Here is a 17,420-nt window from a genome sequence, read left to right on the forward strand (position 1 = left end):
TTATAACTTCTCCACCTCAAAATGGGTATTAAAGCTGTTTGCCATGGATGTGTGTTAAAATATCCTCAACAGGCTTGGTTTCAACAGTTCTACCAAGTGACATGACAGATACTGAGAGGTGTTATTCTTCAGAGGCATTATTTGGTCTGTCCCAGGCTCCCTTCTATCATACTACTGAGCCCAGAGCAGAGCTATGGTAAGAATCATGGCCCGGATTTGTGTCACTCCAGCAGAGAATCCCAGAAACCGTAGCACCTGCAGTTGTTTGGTTCCTCTCAAAAAAGAATACGTTTTCTTCCCACAACCCTCTTGATAAAAGTCACTGAGATCTTCCTGGTGGGCCCGTTTGGAACATCCTGGGAACTCCTTCACACAGCAGGAATCTGGGGGCTAGTCCATCTCTGTCATTTCCAACCAGTCAGCAAAATACACCACTCCATAGCACTTAAACTCTCTCTGAAAAAAAACTCCAAGCATGAGTAAGCCACCAGTATCTAGGTAAGCCATCATTTGTCATTCTGGATTTCAAAGTGACCATTTCTGACCACTGTACTGGAACCATAAGTTCCTGCTCATATGTCCAAAAGCCACAAGCCATCTCTACACAGAAAATAAAAAAGTAAACTTCCAAAGTAAGTTTTGGAGGCTGGGAAGCCCATGGTACAGAAGGCACATCTGGTGAGGGCCTTCTTGGTGGGAACTCTCTACAGAGTCCCATGATGGTGCAGGCAATCACATGGCAAGAATGGCAAGAGAATTCTCTCATGTGCTCTCTCTTAACCTAATTTTTATAAAATATTTTCATGGGGCATAGATTCCTAAGTTATCAAGTTTTTTCCTTTCCCCTTTCCTTTAAAGATGTCATTCCATTTCTTCTGACTTCTATAATGACTCTTAACAAGAAAGCCATAGTTCTTATTATCCCCCTGAACTTAATGTCTTTTTCCTCTGACTGTTTTAAGGATTTCTTTTTTCCCATTGGTTTTAGAAAATTGACTCTGGTATGCCTAGGTCTGGTTGTTTTTGTTTGTTTGTTCTTTGTTTTTGTATTTATTCTGCTTAGCGTTTACTGAGCTTCTTGAATATGTGAGTTCATGTCTTTCATCAAGTTTAGATTTTCTCAGCACCTTCTCTCTGTTTTCTCCTGCTGGGTCTGATTTTCAGCATAGATATTCCTCAAGCTGCTGGAGATGAGAGTCTTTTTAGGTGCTGCTATGGGGAACTCCTGGGTTTCACTGGCCACCCCTCAGCCTGTTATTCTCTTTCTTCAAGTGTTCTAGGGCAGTAAAGAAAAGCCAGTTAATGACACAATTTGTATTATCGACATTGCCTCCATATCCTTCAAATTCTAAGGCTACTACATAAATCAGTGTTTCCCAATCCACCACAGGTGAGATTCCTGGCAACTGTGATGTTCCATCCAGAGAAGCAGAGACAGGCACTGGGGGAGGGCAGTTCTCAGTGTTTATGGAAATTGTCACACCACAGCTGCAAGCAATTCAAAGGTAGGCCCAAGGGACGTGCATTGTGGCATCAACAGCATCTTCTGTATAGGTAAAGGGGGACATAAGTAAAGGGGGAAAGTTCTTTAGAGAAAAATCACAGCTAATAAATGCATAAGGAGTGATAAAATTAGAAATTTAACATTTTGTAGTACTCAGTGAAATAATAGATCCACGAACAACCACCACAGGCTACAAGAACCATTAGGTAAGGTTTTTAAACTTTATAATGAATGGATTTAACTGCCAACTTCTAACCCCCAATCAACCCTAAATGACCAAAAGCAGAACAATCAGTCACAATGGGGATCCCAAGTTGAGCGGATGGAAAGAACAGAGCCCCTCTCATGAAACAACCGAAAAATTGAACCCAAATTTAATCGAGCCTCTAGATCTATGAGTTTATGAAAAATAATAGTAATAATAATAAAGTCATAGGTTGGGAGAGCCTAGTGCTGGTAACACCTAGGTCAAGGGTTTGGATCCCTGTACCAGCTAGTTGCCAAAAAATAAAAAATAATAAAATAATGATAGTAAAGGTATAGATGACACTAAAAGAAAGTATTTATAACAACACCAAAGTTAAGGGTTTAGATCCCCATACCAGCCAGCTGCTAAAAATAAAAAATAAAAAAGATGTATTTAGCTATATCCAGAATTGAGAAATAATGCTCTAGGAAAAATAACTGTTTCTTCAACAAATAATTATAAGAAAGAAAGTGGGGAGCGATGGATCCAGAGCCACAGCAGAAGCCCGTGGTCCTGAGATGGTGGGGCCATGAGCCCTGCCAACTGCTGATGCAACCAGACCAGCAACAGAGCCCACTGTGGGCCAACCCCACCCCTTCTCCCCCACCCGCAACATCTTAGAATGTACCTATTTAAAAAAAAATTTTTTTTTAAAGAAAGGGAGAAATGCTGTAGATAAGACATAGAAACTAAATGTAATTATCCAACTGTAAAAAAAAAAAACTTTTTTGAGACAATTGGGAAAATTAAAACACTGGCTGGGCTTTGGATGATATTAATAAATTATTGTTCATTTTGTTAAGTGTGATACTGGTGTTATGGATTTTTCAAGGTCTTTGTTAGAAATGCATCTAGAAGTATTTACTAATGAAATAATAAGATATCTGGAATTTGTTTTACAATACTCGAGTGAGGGGGGAAGCAAGAATGGCAATTTAAAATTTTTTTTAATTGACATGTACTGATTGTGCATATTTATAGGTTACAGAAAAATGTTGATAATTGTTGAGCTAGGTGATGGGAATTAAAATTATTAAAAAGCAAAAGTTTGGCGGTGAAGGGAAGGAGAATACCTGGGGAAGGACGTAGAATCCAGGAAGCTGGAGCATGTGTATGTGCTGAAGGAGAGAGTGAGCACACCAGGAAAAGAGGAAATGGCCAGTCCTGGAGGGTCCTGGAAAATAGAATGCAGAGCCCAGGTGACAGGCTCGGCCTCAGCAAGGGTGATAGTTATATACCAGCCTCTATTCGCTGAATTCCAGCTTGTGTCCTGCTCACACATATGATCTTTTTTGCTTTTAAATTTTATTTTTGGGGTAAGAATATTTAACATGAGATCTACCCTCTTCACCAAATGTCGAGTATACAATACACCATTGTTGACTATAGGTGCTTGTACGTTTGATCTTCATTGGCCTTTACAACAATTCCATGGGATGATTATAATTATACCCATTTTAGAGGTAAGAAATTTAGGCTCAGAAAGACTGATGACTCACCTAGAGTCAAATAACCTGTAATAGGCAGATGCACGATCTCAACCCAAGTTGCTGTATTTCCAAAGCTTGTGGTCTCTATAGCTGTGCACCCTCCCTGAAACTGAGACAGGATGGAAGGAGGGCAGAAATTTCAAACATTTGCAGGAGGAAAGAGGGAGCAGCAGACACAGCCTTTATGACTGAAGGCCTCCTTTCCCTCTGAAGTCAGATAGGACAAAGGTGCAGGCCCTGCTGTTCACAGTGGGGCTGCCAGGGAGCTGAGCAGAAATCAGTCCCATTCCTAGTCCAAGATTATCTGGGCTAGCCAGTGAGACAGACGCGTCCCTACCAAAGGAAATTCAATAGGGAGACTTGTCAGGTCCCTCCGTGGTCCCCTCCCATTCTGCAGCTGCTTCAGCAGACAAAGGTGCAAATCCAGAGAGTGCGAGTTGACTCAGGTTGCATTTGACTCAGTAAGGGGTGGGAGAGCTTCCAAATAAACAGCATGCAAACTCAGCTGCTACCTAGGGCCCCAGCACAAGGAGGCAATGGTCAACCCTACCCCCACCTCACCATGCCCTGATCTCACATGAACTTCTGTTTCCTGCACAATTCTGTCCTGTCCCTGGGGAGACATGCATGAAGTTCCCTGCATAAAGTTAAATAAAGCCAAAGGAGGGGCCAAAGAGGCAGGGATGGGTTCTGTGGGGTCCCTGGGCAACAGAGAAGGGAGAGGTGAGGCCATCTGCAGGGAGGAAGGCAGGCCCAACACATAAAGAACTTTAAACCAAGGAGTCAGGTTGCCAAGTGGCATTATAGCATAATTATTAAGAACATAGGCTTTGGGGGTCAGACATTATGTTAGAATCCCAGACCCATCATTTACCGCTGTGTGACCTTTGGCAAGTTACTTAACTTCTCTGAGCCTGGTTTCTTTACCTAAAAAAATGGAGATAAAAATAGTGACTACCAAGACTTTCATTCCTGGTGATGGTGCATTAAGTAACTCCAACCAACCCACTCACTGAGTAAGTTTGAAAAGCTAGACAAAATATTTTTTTAAAAATCTGCTTGAAGACATTAGAATGTTAAAGAGATAGTGAAGAATTATGAGGCTAAGGTCTTGGAGAAGACAGAAATTCAGAGAGGTGAGCTCAGCATTTCAGATCACTTTTTTTCTGGAGTTGTGTGCCAACGTGGAAGAGGTGGATGAATGTCTAGAAGGCTGAGCAGGACTGGCCAACTAGTTCAGTTGGTTAGAGCATGATGTTATAACACCAAGGTTTGGAACCGTTACTGGCCAGCCACCAAAACAAATAAACAAATAAAAGACTGAACAGCCTGTCAACAGCTTTGTTGGGCTAGGGAACAACTATTTGAATATAGAACCTCCAATTTACACTAAGTGTACATTGACCAAAATTTTCAATTAGAAGGCAAAGATTGCTGTTCTGTATATATTTTTTAAAAATCTAACTATCTGGTACTTCTATGAGACAAACATAAAGCATAATGAGCAGAAATGTTAAAAGAGCAGCAAAAAAGACATAGCTTGCAAACAACAACCAAAAGTAAATTGCTACAGGGATAGTAATATCAGACAAAGAGAACTTTAGGGTGAAAACCATTCCTCAAGATAAAGAGTAACTCTTCACTACAATAAAAAGTTAAATTCACCAGGAAGACATAAAAATTCTAAATTTGTATGTATCAAATAACATTGTCTTTAAACAAATACAGCAAAAATTGACAGATCTGCAAGGAGGACTAGCTCCCAAAAATAGTGGGAGATTTTAACACACCTTTCAATAGAAGCTGATAGAATGGTTAGACAAATAATTAGTAAGGATATAGATTTGAATAAGTTAAAGATATAGATATATGTAGAGTCACAGTGATGTGCTGGACCTGGCTTGTATCCTGTCATGTGGGCCAATTTTTAAATTTTCAAGATTTTTGCAAGCTAGTTGATATCACATTGGTAACTTGAGATTGACCATGGTGAGAATACAAGGGTACTTCAAAAAGTTTGTGGAAAAATAGAATTAAAAGATAATATGAATCTTTCCACAAACTTTTTGAAGTACCCTCATATTTATAGCATGGTAGGCAAATGCTACAAATCAGGGTTTTATTCTCTCCCCCTCTCCCAGGAAGCCAGTTTTTAAATACTTATAAGCATATCATTGCACATGGAAAACTATATCTAATTGCAGATTGCAAGTCCTTTTCAAGTAGACACGAAACATTTACAAAAATTATATATCGAGGCATAAGGTAGTCTTAACACACTTCAAAGGACTGAAATCATTAGAGCATGTTCTCTGACCACAATTCAAATAAGCTACAAATGAAAAACAAAGATAACTAGGACCCCATATATTTGGAAATTTAAAAATACACCTCTAAATTATCCAGGTGTCTAAACTCCTGTCTCTAGTTTCTGTGGAACCCCTGGGTTCCACATCTTGCAAAAATCAACTAGCTTGCAAAAATCTTGAAAATTTAAAAATTGGCTCTCATGACAGGATTCAAGCCAGCTCCAGCATATCACTGTGACTCTAAATATATCCGTAAGTTTAAGTTGTTCCAATCTATATTCTTACTAATTATTTGTCTAAGTGTTCTATCAGCTTGGGTGTCACAGAAAGCAGAACTGAGACAAGAGCTTGCATGCAGGTATTTTATACTGAGGGTGGTCCCAGGAAACAAGAGTTCATGATTGAGAAGATTGAAAGAAGGAAGGTGGGAAAGCCAGTACAGAGCTGGTCATCATTGTGGGTGACTGGGCTGAAGCCCACTGGAATCAAGCTCTGAAGAGTTTTGTAGAATGTGCCTCAGAATTGCCTGCCCAGAAATAGAAGGGAGTGTTTTTTCACTCTTTCTTGACCCCAAATACTTAAGAGTTGCCCCATGTGCTGTAAAGACTCCCTTGCACTTCCAGGTTTGTGAATGCTTGAGTGCCAAGCAAGCCATGGCAAGAGATATGCAATTAGGCTAAGGCAAGATGTGCCAGGTTACACATCTATGAAGCTGGTCAGGGTCAGAAGATATGATGTGGGCACATGAGCCTCCAATACAGCCCAACCCTTCAGCTCTCATGTCCAGTCAAGTCTTCCACTTATTGCTATTCATCAAAGAGCCTCCAAATGGCCCCTGGCCTCAACCCCTACCAAAGACTTCATAAAGGAGGATTAATGAGACAACCTGAAGTCCTCACTGCTTCAACTGGTCCCAGAGACATAATTGACGGGCTTCATCTCCCTCCTCCACCCTCCATTCTAGATTTCCCTGACCCACAGCCCGAACCTTGACATGGTGGATCGACCAGACTTCCATTCCTGAGAAGTCAGATCTTTGACTTTCTCTACCCTCATCAGGCCATAGTGGATGCATTTATCCATTTACAACTATCACCAGATGTGGAAGCATCAAGAAATGGTTGCCAACAAATCCCTCATGTTCTAGACACACTCCTCCATAACCTTACAATGGTGCAGCAATCTAGCTCCTCATGATAATCGAGGCCAATTATTCTCACCCCTTCTTTTGGCGATAGGCTCACGGGCATGAGAGCCCCACATGACCAGGTAGGAATCACAGCTTCAAATCTGCTGGAATGCTCACCTGTCCTCCAGTGTTTCCCCACACCCAGGAGTCAGACTCTCTCATCCAGCTGAGCCTGAGTTTAAAGAGATGAGAAGTACAGCTTCCCCAGATGGACCGCTAGAGTAGTAGTGAGAGGGGACACTCCTATTTCCACCCTTTGGTTCCCTAACCCATGAGTTCCAACTGCAGGGGACGCAGCGCCAACTGATATAGTTGTGGGTTCCATACACACTCTGCATCCTGGAGGACATCACTGCAGCCTTTAGGATGTTATCCTTCAGTGGGCGCCTCGTCTAAGAATTTAATAGTCCACTCCATGCTCTATTAGGTCAGCTGCTTTCAGGTATTGTGGTGTACATTTCTCTCATCATGTTGTATCTCCTTTGCCATAAAATGATCCCTTGGTCTAAAGAGATGATTCCTTGTCCGCAAATCAAATGCATTCTGCAAACCTTGAATGATAGCACTGGCAGAGGTATGGCAGGTAGGAAAGCATCAGTGCCCCCTCTAGGATGAAAGGTGGCCAGTTGTAATCAACTTATCAAGAAGTTGACTCCTCAAAGGATAGTGCAATATCAAGGGTCATTCAGTTTGGGCATTCAGCAGCAGCAGTAAATCTATCAGCCTTGATGAGAGGAAACACATACTGTTGTACCCATGCATAGCCTTCAGCCCTGCACAGGGCTGCTCCAATCATGGGCCAACTGCGCAATCACCGGAGTGGCAATAAATTTCATTTTCATTATAAATCACTCAGTTTCAGGTATTCTGTTATAGCAACACAAGACAGACTAATACACCTTCTTAAGCAGTTAGCAGAAAGCAACCAACAGCACAATCCTTCCACTCTCCACTCCATCCCTGCCTCTCAAGTGCCAACAGTTGGCACATAAGCCAACACCTCACCTTCTACCTGCATCTCAGTTCATCACAGGAGAGAGTGCAGTTTGGATATCCCTGATCCAAAATGCTTAAGACCAGAAGCGTTTTAGATTTTGGATTTTTTGGGCCGGCCTGTGGCTCACTCGGGAGAGTGCGGTGCTGATTTTGGATTTTTTTTGGTGGAGGGCGACGCAGATTATTTACAGATAGCTAACAGTTGAGCATCCCTAATCCAAAAATCCAAAATCCAAAATGCCCCGATGAGCATTTCCTCTGAGTGTCATGTCAGCGCCCCAAAAGTTTCAGATTTTGGAGCTTTTTGGATTTAAGATTTTTGAAGTAGGGATGCTCAAACTGTACTAGTAATCATGTTGCTACTCTGGCCAGGGTTATCGCCATCCCACTTATCACCAGCAGAGGGTCCTTATTGCATCCTGACCAGTACATGATCCAATTCCCTAATTCCATCCTGAGGATTTGCTTTCTTGAGCCACTTCCAGTACCAATGTCCAGTACCTGGGTTCCCTCCAGAAGTGTGAGTAGTTTGTTTTGGGCAGTGATCCCAAAGGGATGGAAGGTAGGAGACTAGGAAGATTGAAGCTGAGAAAAAGGAAGAGAGAAGCAGTTATCCACTGCCTCCTGTCCTCCATTGATTAGGCACAGCCACATGTAATTAACTCCCTTGCAGTTCCAGATCTTTACAGGTGCAAGTACCAAGTGGTCCCCAGGGCATAAGACAAGAATTGTGCAGTGCACCTGAGGCAAGGCACTGTCAGGACACACCTGTGCTACACTGGTCACCAATGGCAATAACCGAAATAAAAGTTGTGTTGAGAAGATTTGAAGTAAAGCACAAGAGCAGTGAAGAAAGGCAGTTTCTTCAGTAAATGCTTCTAGAAAAATTAGACATAGATATGAAAAAAAATAAAATTAGGGCTCTACTTTACACCAAACCCAAAAAACAATTTTAAGCGAATTGTACATGTGAATGTGAGAGGCAAGACAATAAGGCATCTAAAAGGTACTATAGGGGAGTGTCTTTACAACTGTGGGGTAAGAAAAGACTTTTTAAAAATAGGATGCAAAAATCCCTCAACAAAGAAAAATAGTAATAAATTTGACTACTCTAAATGAGCTTTTTTTTGACAAAAGATACTAGTAAGAAATAAACAGGCAAGCCACAGAATAGGAGATATTTAGTATATATTCTGATTGATTACAAGTATGTTGAGTTCCAAAAACAGGAAAAACTAAACTAGAATTTCAGAGATGATGCTTAGGTGGTAAAAATAGAAAAATATAAACAAAGGCAAGGAAGCATGAGAGTTGTCAGATCAAGATGGAGTCACTCATGTTAAAAAAAAAAAAAAAACACAATGACAAATAGAGCCAGGAAAGGCCATGAGGGAAACGTACTCGTGCACAAAAACCTGATAACAAGAACTATCACAATCTTTTGCAAAACCAAGACCTTGCTCAAAGGCCACCATTATCTTACACACACACACAAAGTTGCGAGGACATCTGCCTAGCAACTGTCTGTCCAACTTCAGACTGGTGCTACCCTTGTTACTGATCCTTGTAGCCAAGGTTAATTATCCCAAAACAATTATGAAATCCTTCTCAGTTTTTCTTTTAAAATTTTTGTCTTCTTTTACTTCCCTGGACATGCACATAGTTTACTATGGCACGTGTATTCCCATTGCAATGCCCTATTCCTGATTAAACATCATTCTCTTTTAGAGAGCATCTGGTGATCTGTTTTCTGTCCCTATTATGTTAGCTCTTCCAGAACATCGAGTAAATGGAATGATTCAGGTTGTAGCCTTTTATATCTGGCTTCACTCACTAGCCTAATGCTTTTGAAATTCATCCATGTTGTTGCAAGCATCAACAATTCCTTCCTTTTCTTTCTAAATAGTATTTCACTTTCTGGATAGATCATAATTTGATTGACTTGTAGGTTGTTTCCAGTTTTGGACAATTATGAATAAGGCTGCTATACATATTCACATACAGGCCTTTCAGGGGACATACATTTTCATGTTTTAGGGCAAATACCCAGGAGTGAGACTGCTGAGTTGCATGGTAAATATATATTTATCTTTATGAGAAAGTGACGAACTCTTCCAAAATGGGTGTATTCTGTCTGCTTTTATCCCATTGGTGGATCTGTTCTCTTGCTGTTGTCAGTAGGAAAGTTGTAGAAAGACCACTGACTCACTAATTCAGTGAGAAACTCGAATTATGAAATATTTGTAAAAAGATTTGCTTTTGTAGTTCTTTAAGTATCAACCACAACTCAAAGGATTGAGGTAGGAATGCCCGACCCAAACCTGCCCAAAAGAGGTTTGCCAAGACTCTTCTGATTTAGCTCTGAAAGTGCCATATCCTGGGAAGACCCTTTGTCCTGAGACCAAACTGGGACAAGTGTTCACCCTACTATTGAGTGTCAGGGGCTGTGCTGGGCACTGTATAACCATAGATCATTTTATCCACAGACCAGTGTCAAGGATAGGTTTGCTTGCACAAATTTTGCACACAATGAAACAGGCTTAGAGAGGTTAAGTTGCTTGTCCAAGCCCAGAGTAGGTGGAGCCAAACTTTGGCACCAGGTCTGCCAGACTCTAAAGCACTGGTGTCTTCTTCGGGGTGGGGACAGATATTGCTCCCTAGGTGCCCAGTTGTGGGTCTCAGGGAAGGTGGATGAAGGCACTCAGTGGCTGGACTTGGGGGCCTGGCAGGCCTGGGGGGGGCTTTGCTGCCCTCTGGTGGCAGATGGGATGGCACTTGGGGTCTAAGTCCTCTCTTGTGGGGCACCGCCTGGTGAGCGAAATGTGCCCTTTCAGGCCAGGGAGCAGGACCTCAAATCTAGCCACAGCCCTAGGATGGTGCCACATGAATGTCCCCACTAGAGTCTGATGGGAGCCTTATCCCACCCATCCATGAGCCACATAATCACTTAGACACTCACAGACACAGCCAGAATTCTGGGTTTGAGTCTGTGTGACACTGAGCCACTCACTTTCCCTTCTGGGTTTCAGTTCCTTCTTGTAAAAAATCAGGATGATAAATATGTCAACAGCCTGGACCAGCCTTAGACACTGTGGTTGTTATTACCAGCTCCTTCACAGCCACATGCCTCAACCCTCTCCAGCCTTTGTGCATCCATTCGCTTTATTCATTCACTCAATTTCCATCCAGCAGCTGTCAGCCAAGCACCAGCTCTGTGCCAAACCCTGAGCTGGGGGTGCCAGGGAGACCTCTGCCAACCAGATAGACACTACCCCTGCCCTCCTGGCTCTGTAACTCTCTGCCAATCCTCTGTTTCATGTGTTCATTCATTCATTGAGTGTCCATTTATTACTTGAATGTTAATTCATTTTTTTCTCGTACTCACTTAACTTCCTTATTCATTCATTCATGTCATTTGGTCATCTCATTGACATATTCATTCACTCTTCATTTTTATTTTATTTTTTAATTTTTTAAAAGATGACCGGTAAGGGGATCTTAACCCTTGACTTGGTGTTGTCAGCACCACGCTCAACCAGTGAGCCAACCGGCCATCCCTATATAGGGATCCAAACTCATGGCCTTGGTGTTATCAGCACCACACTCTCCCAAGTGAGCCAGAGGCCAGCCCTACACTCTTCATTTTTAAAACAATTTTATTCTTCTGTTCCCCAAGCATTCTAGAAGCACCCACTCTGGAGATTACATGCTGGGATCTGGCCCAGCCCTCCCCTCAGGCTTACGGGGAGGCAGATCATGAGGACACGCTGTGGTAACTACCACACCAGCCATGGGGACCCAGAGGAGGAGGAGAACCAAGAAGGGAGCAATTTACTGCCTGAAGGTGGGTAAGAAATTAGAGAAGGCTTCAAGGAGGAGATAGCATTTAGGCCAAGTTAATTAGGCTGCGTGGGTGTTTTCCAGGGAGGAAAAGACACTCCAGGTAAAGTCTTTGTTTTGTAGTATGTTTGGAGAATAGTGAGGTACCAGGTCGATAGGGTATGTGATGTCGGGTGTTTGTGAGCATGACCCCACCTCGGCCAAGCCCCCTCCCCAGGTTTCAGTAACAGACCTGGGCCACTCAAGAACTTCTCCTAATTCCTCACCCTCAACCCCTGGAAAAACCACCAAGTATCAGGCAGCCTGGAATGGCCTAAGGAGAACTAACACCATCCACTATCCTCCAGTTGTCCACCTGTCTGTTCTCCCGGAGTCTCAGTGAGAGAGCTGTCCTGGGCTGAGCAGGCAGTGCAGCATCTCAGGTGCCTGTCCCCGAGATCCCATGTTCATCCAGCAAATCTTTGAGTGCCCTTTGGTGGGCCAGGCCTTGTCTCAGATGCCAGAATATATAGCCAGGAACAAGACAAAGCTACTCTCCAGGGGATGACAGATGACAAACAAGAAAACCAACAACTGAAAATCAACAGGAACACAACTGTAGTTGGACAAATTAGGTTTATTGCTTGTTGCAAGAAGGAAGACTGCACTTACTTTAGTCAGAGGGTGTTGAAAAGGCTTATTATGGGATTTGGACGTATGTGATTCAGGGGAGGACTCAAGTAAGTGTGCTTTTACTCTGGATTAGGTGCTGTCGGGAAGTGACTCTATAATTAGATATCTTAATAAATATTTGTATAAGGGTTCTCCAGAGAAACAGAACCAATAGGATGTATTTATTATATGGAATTGGCTCATGTGATTATGGAGGTCCTAAGTCCCAAGATCTGCCAGGTGACTTGCTCCATCACGGTCCACTGTCACAGAATAGTCTTGTGTGATGCTGGTGTTCTGTGATATCATTTACATTCAACAGAAGTACACTAAGGCCTAGCTGTAAGCGCCTGTCAGTTCCCAGATGTGAAGGCTTTTCTCTTTCTCATTAGAAAGGTTTCTTGACTTGCAGAGGTATATTTGCTGGAGTCGGGTACAGAGAAATTCCAGAGGGACAAAGGAGATACGGCCCCAGCCTTCATGGAGCTCGGTAACATGTTTGCTCTTATATAAACTGAAGATTGTCAGAAATGGGGGGATGGGGAGGACCAGACCCAAGGAACCGCCAGGACAAAACCTGGAGAGGAGAGCGGGGCGGGAGGAGGTGCTGAGAGCCACCGGAGGCTGCGCGGTGGCACGACCACGCACACGGGGACAGGACAGGTCGGCCGGAGCCGAGCCACTCAGCACGGAGAGCCACCTCTCCCCCAGGGACGTGGGCGTCCGGCACCACTGACTTTTTCAGAAGCAGGAAATGAAATCAAGCAGCTTTGATCAAAACAACCCACGCCGGCGTCAGGCTCGTGAATATTCAGCAGGCTGCTTCCGGTTTGCGACTCCGCCCCAGCCCCGCCCCCCGCTCGGAGACTACGCCTGCGTCGCTGGCGCGCGACTCTGTCGTCATACACGCGCGCCGCCTACGCCGCTCGCGGGGTCAGCAGGTAGGCGGTCATGGCGAGCTCAGCCGCCTCGTCGGTGAGACCGCCAAGGCCCAAGAAAGAGCCGCAGGCGCTCGTCATCCCCAAGAATGCGGCGGAGGAGCAGAAGCTTAAGCTGGAGCGGCTTATGAAGAACCCGGTGAGACAAGGCTTGGGCTGCACGGCCCGTCCGAGGCCTACCCTCTTCTGCGCCGGCGCCTCTGGGGGACCGCGGGCCCAGCTTCCCCGTAGCCAAACTCTACAATTCCGTACCCCACCCCCTAGAACAGTCCTTGGGGAGGAATAGGCTGCCCCAGAGATAGTGGGCTCCCTGTCTGTCCTTGTGTTAGTGCCCAGCCTGGATGAAGGGGCTATGGAGCGGCTTCCCGTGCTGTAAGACCCTTCCCAGTTTAAGTTTCTGTGAACAAACGCTTTAGACTGAAAAAGTAGAATCTGTGGATTAGCAGAAGGTTTATTTCTACTAAATAGCACCGATTGTTAGAGAGGCATTGGCCGAGACACTTGGAGCAAATCACTCCTCCCCTCCTCCCCGCGCCTCGTCCGTGCTTGGGTATCCTCAGTCATAAAAACAATTGAATCAGAAGGTGTCTTATACCTTTACTAGAAACGGTTGACTCTCTTCCTCTCGTAGTGTTAAAGTTAGAGGTTTCTAGCCATAAACGGTGATTTAGATTTCTGAGTTCTGCTCTCTGAACTGAGAGAGGATGTGGCTAGCCCTGAGAAGGATGTGGCTATATTATACCCCAGCGTATACAGGATGAAGTAAAGCCAAGACAGAGGGAAGAACATAAAATCAGCTCTGGGTCCAAGGAACAAAGCAGCCCTACTTCACTAGTGCAATTAAAATCCTTTGGTTATTAGAGATGTAATTTGTCAGCAGGTTTATACTTACATGTGCTTTCATGTTTAAATGTTGCAGGATAAAGCAGTTCCAATTCCAGAAAAAATGAGTGAATGGGCACCTAGACCTCCTCCAGAATTTGTCCGAGATGTAATGGGTAATGTCTTTTGTGTATGTGTGAGTGTAAATATAATTTTTAAAGGTAGATATAAAAACTTGGCAGTTAATATTTGTTAGTTAGATCTCTGTTAGGAAAAAAACATCATCGGTCCAGTATTTTGCTCTTGTAATGAAGGGGGACAGTTGCTTATGGTCTGACACTAGAGAATTTTCTTCAGCATTATTATTAATAGTGGTCTGTATTTTTTTCTAAATGGAAATTGTTTTATTATTTTGTTGGATTATAAATTAACATATACTAATTGTGAATAAAAACAAGTAATAGAGTTATAAAAAGTTAGAACCACGGGCCGGCCCGTGGCTCACTCGGGAGAGTGCGGTGCTGAGAACACCAAGGCCCCGGGTTCGGATCCCATATACGGATGGCCGGTTCGCTCACTGGCTGAGCGTGGTGCTCACAACACCAAGTCAAGGGTTAAGATCCCCTTACCGGTCATCTTTTAAAAAAAAAAAAAAAAAAAGTTAGAACCACCTGTTATTCCATTATTCCACTTGTAACATTCTGATATAGCCTTTCAAACCTCTTTATAGTCAAAACCACTCATTTAAGAAAATGTATTTTTACAAAAATATGCTTGTTCTACACATATTGTTTTGTAACCCTCTTCTTTTCACCTAATAGCATGGACATCTTTTCAACTCACTAGAAATCTAGCATGTCAAATGTGAACTCATGGAGGAGGCAGGGAAGGTTACAGACTTTCCTAGATTTGTGCTCTGAACAACAGTCTACTCCTCTTTTTAATACTGCATGAGAGTGGAATTTTAGTGACTTCAGATTCAACATTAATGCAACAAATAATTTAATGAGGCATACAATATGCCAGGCACTGTGCTAGTTCGGGGGGTACAACAGGGAAAGAGGCAGGCATGGTCCCCCTTCTATACTTCCAGTTTCATTCTTTAGTCCCTTTTGGTTAAGGGTAGCCTGTGTTGGAGACTGGATTTCATCTAGAACTCTGGACTGTTCTGGCTATAGGTTCAAGTGCTGGGGCTGGCAGTGGAGAATTCCATGTGTACAGGCATCTGCGCCGGAGAGAATACCAACGACAGGACTACATGGATGCCATGGCTGAAAAGGTCAGTGAGCAAGGAGGCTGGCTGAGCCCTCATATTTGGACAATGTGCATTGAAAGCCTTTAGAAAAAAGCTTTTTTTTCTACAAAGAGTAGATACAGCTGATTGTAGCTTGTGTGAGATCTGCCTTCCATAGCATGGAAAGCAGAGTCCAGATGATTCCTAGGTCAGACTCAACACAGCAAGGTGCTAAATGAGGGATCAGAGAAGAATGAGGGGCTGTCATCTTCCTTGTGAATGGAAGGACACAGCAGAGTCCCCTCTAAGTCTTCTGCCACGTAATGGTACAAAAAGCAGATCTCCCACACCACTTGCGTTGTTACTTTTCTGTCGTCCTGTCTTTGGCTGAGTGCCTAAATGCAGTTAGTGTTTGGTGTGAATAGTGTGCTTTCAATTGTCTGCTTTTTTGAGGATTTAGGTTCTTTAGCTTTGGGGGTGGCAGTTCTTCATGACAGCTGTCAAATAATAATTGATTATTTTAAAAGCTTGAGAATTGCTTAAAAAATTGTAGTTTGGGCCGGCCCCGTGGCTCACTCGGGAGAGTGCGGCGCTGGGAACACAGCAGCGCTCCCGCCGCGGGTTCGGATCCTATATAGGGATGGCCGGTGCACTCACTGGGCGGCCGGTCATAAAAAAAAAAAAAAAAAAAATTGTAGTTTAAGAACTGTTAAGCTTTCTATTACATGGCTTGAGGGGCCAGAAACATCTTTCCTGATCCTCTTAAAAAATACTTCTTGGGCCGACCCCGTGGCTCACTCGGGAGAGTGCGGCGCTGGGAGTGCAGCGGCGCTTCCGCTGCGGGTTAGGATCCTATATAGGGATGGCCGGTGCGCTCACTGGCTGAGCACGGTGCGGACGACACCAAGCCAAGGGTTGCTATCCCCTTACTGGTCACAAAAAAAAAAAATACTTCTTGGAACGTTTCACTCATTTTATTTTTCTAATTGAATTTGGGCGTTATTTAATCCCCACCAAAAATCTTGTTTGATTTTTGACTGGAATTGAGTTGAATCTCTAACTTAACTTGAATGAGAATGGATGTTCATTTGTTTAAATATTTTTGTATGGCTTGATGATTTGTAGAGATTTTGCATATTATTCCATTTATTCAAAGGTATTTTAAGTCTTTTGATTGCGTTGAAAGTGCACAAAAAAGAGCTGGCTGGGTAGCTCACTCGGTAGGCCATATGCTGATAACACTAAGGTCAAGAGTTGGGGTCCCGAATGTACCAGCGAGCTGCCAAAAACAACAACAAACAAACAAAAAGAAAATGCACAAAAAAAGTCCTCCTTAGTATGGCCACGATGCCTGTTATTTCATAGAGCACGTTTGTGCACTTTAGATTCAGTTACTTTAAATTGATATTCATTTATATGCTTTTTATGAGTGAGAAAGCCACTTTACCCAACAGCATTTGGCTTTCCAATAATTTGGTAAAAAGAAAATCAGATTCTAGAGAATTTCTTCCTATATAAAGGAGACCAAAAAAACTTTAAAAAATTAAACAACATTCATAAAATAGAACACTTAGCAATAAAAAGAAACAAACTGCTGATATGTGCCACAGCTTAGATGATTTTTTCTTTCTTTCTTCCTTCCTTTCATTCATTTATTTTGGTGGCTGGTCAGTATGGGGATCTGAACCCTTGGCCTTGGTGTTATACCACTGTGCTCTAACCAACTAAGCTAATCAGCCAGCCCTGATTCTTTACAACATGCTGAGTGAAAGAAGCCTTGCACAAAAGAGACCATATTGTATGATTCCATTTATATGAAGTTCTACAACAAGTAAAACTAATCTGTGTGAGAAGAAATCAGATCGATAGTTATCTCTGATGAGTAGGATCAGGGATTGACTGAGAAGAGGTATGAGGCAACTTTCTGGGGTGATCAAACTATGCATTTTAGATCTGGGCATTTTGTTCTGTGTAGGTATTACCTTACAAGGGGGAAAAAAAGAACCGTAAACAAATATAGTTGACCCTTGGACAACATGGGTTTGATATGCATAGCTGTACTTATATGTGGATTTTTTAAAATTAATGTATTGGAAATGTGCATGACATACCTAACCAGTTAAGTAGCCTACCTAACAGTAGGCTATTAGTTGCCTATTAGCAGTTAAGTAGTTAAGTACTTAACCATTACTTAAGTAGT

General features: G+C 43.0%; 1 protein-coding gene and 1 pseudogene across 1 annotated transcript in view; one reads left to right on the forward strand and one right to left on the reverse strand.

Moving 5' to 3' along the window:
- LOC134372511 (tetraspanin-12-like) lies at window positions 1-13,179 on the reverse strand (annotated as a pseudogene).
- Window positions 13,149-17,420, forward strand: part of PRKRIP1 (PRKR interacting protein 1) — a 25,063-nt gene continuing 20,791 nt past the window's right edge. Inside the window, exons 1-3 of the mRNA XM_063089835.1 lie at window positions 13,149-13,303; window positions 14,084-14,162; window positions 15,165-15,265. Coding sequence (XP_062945905.1) covers window positions 13,178-13,303; window positions 14,084-14,162; window positions 15,165-15,265 — 306 coding nt within the window. The 5' untranslated portion in view covers window positions 13,149-13,177. The remainder of the gene's footprint in view (window positions 13,304-14,083; window positions 14,163-15,164; window positions 15,266-17,420) is intronic.

The sequence above is a fragment of the Cynocephalus volans genome, chromosome 3, assembly GCF_027409185.1.
Source record: "Cynocephalus volans isolate mCynVol1 chromosome 3, mCynVol1.pri, whole genome shotgun sequence".
Lineage (NCBI taxonomy): Eukaryota > Metazoa > Chordata > Mammalia > Dermoptera > Cynocephalidae > Cynocephalus > Cynocephalus volans.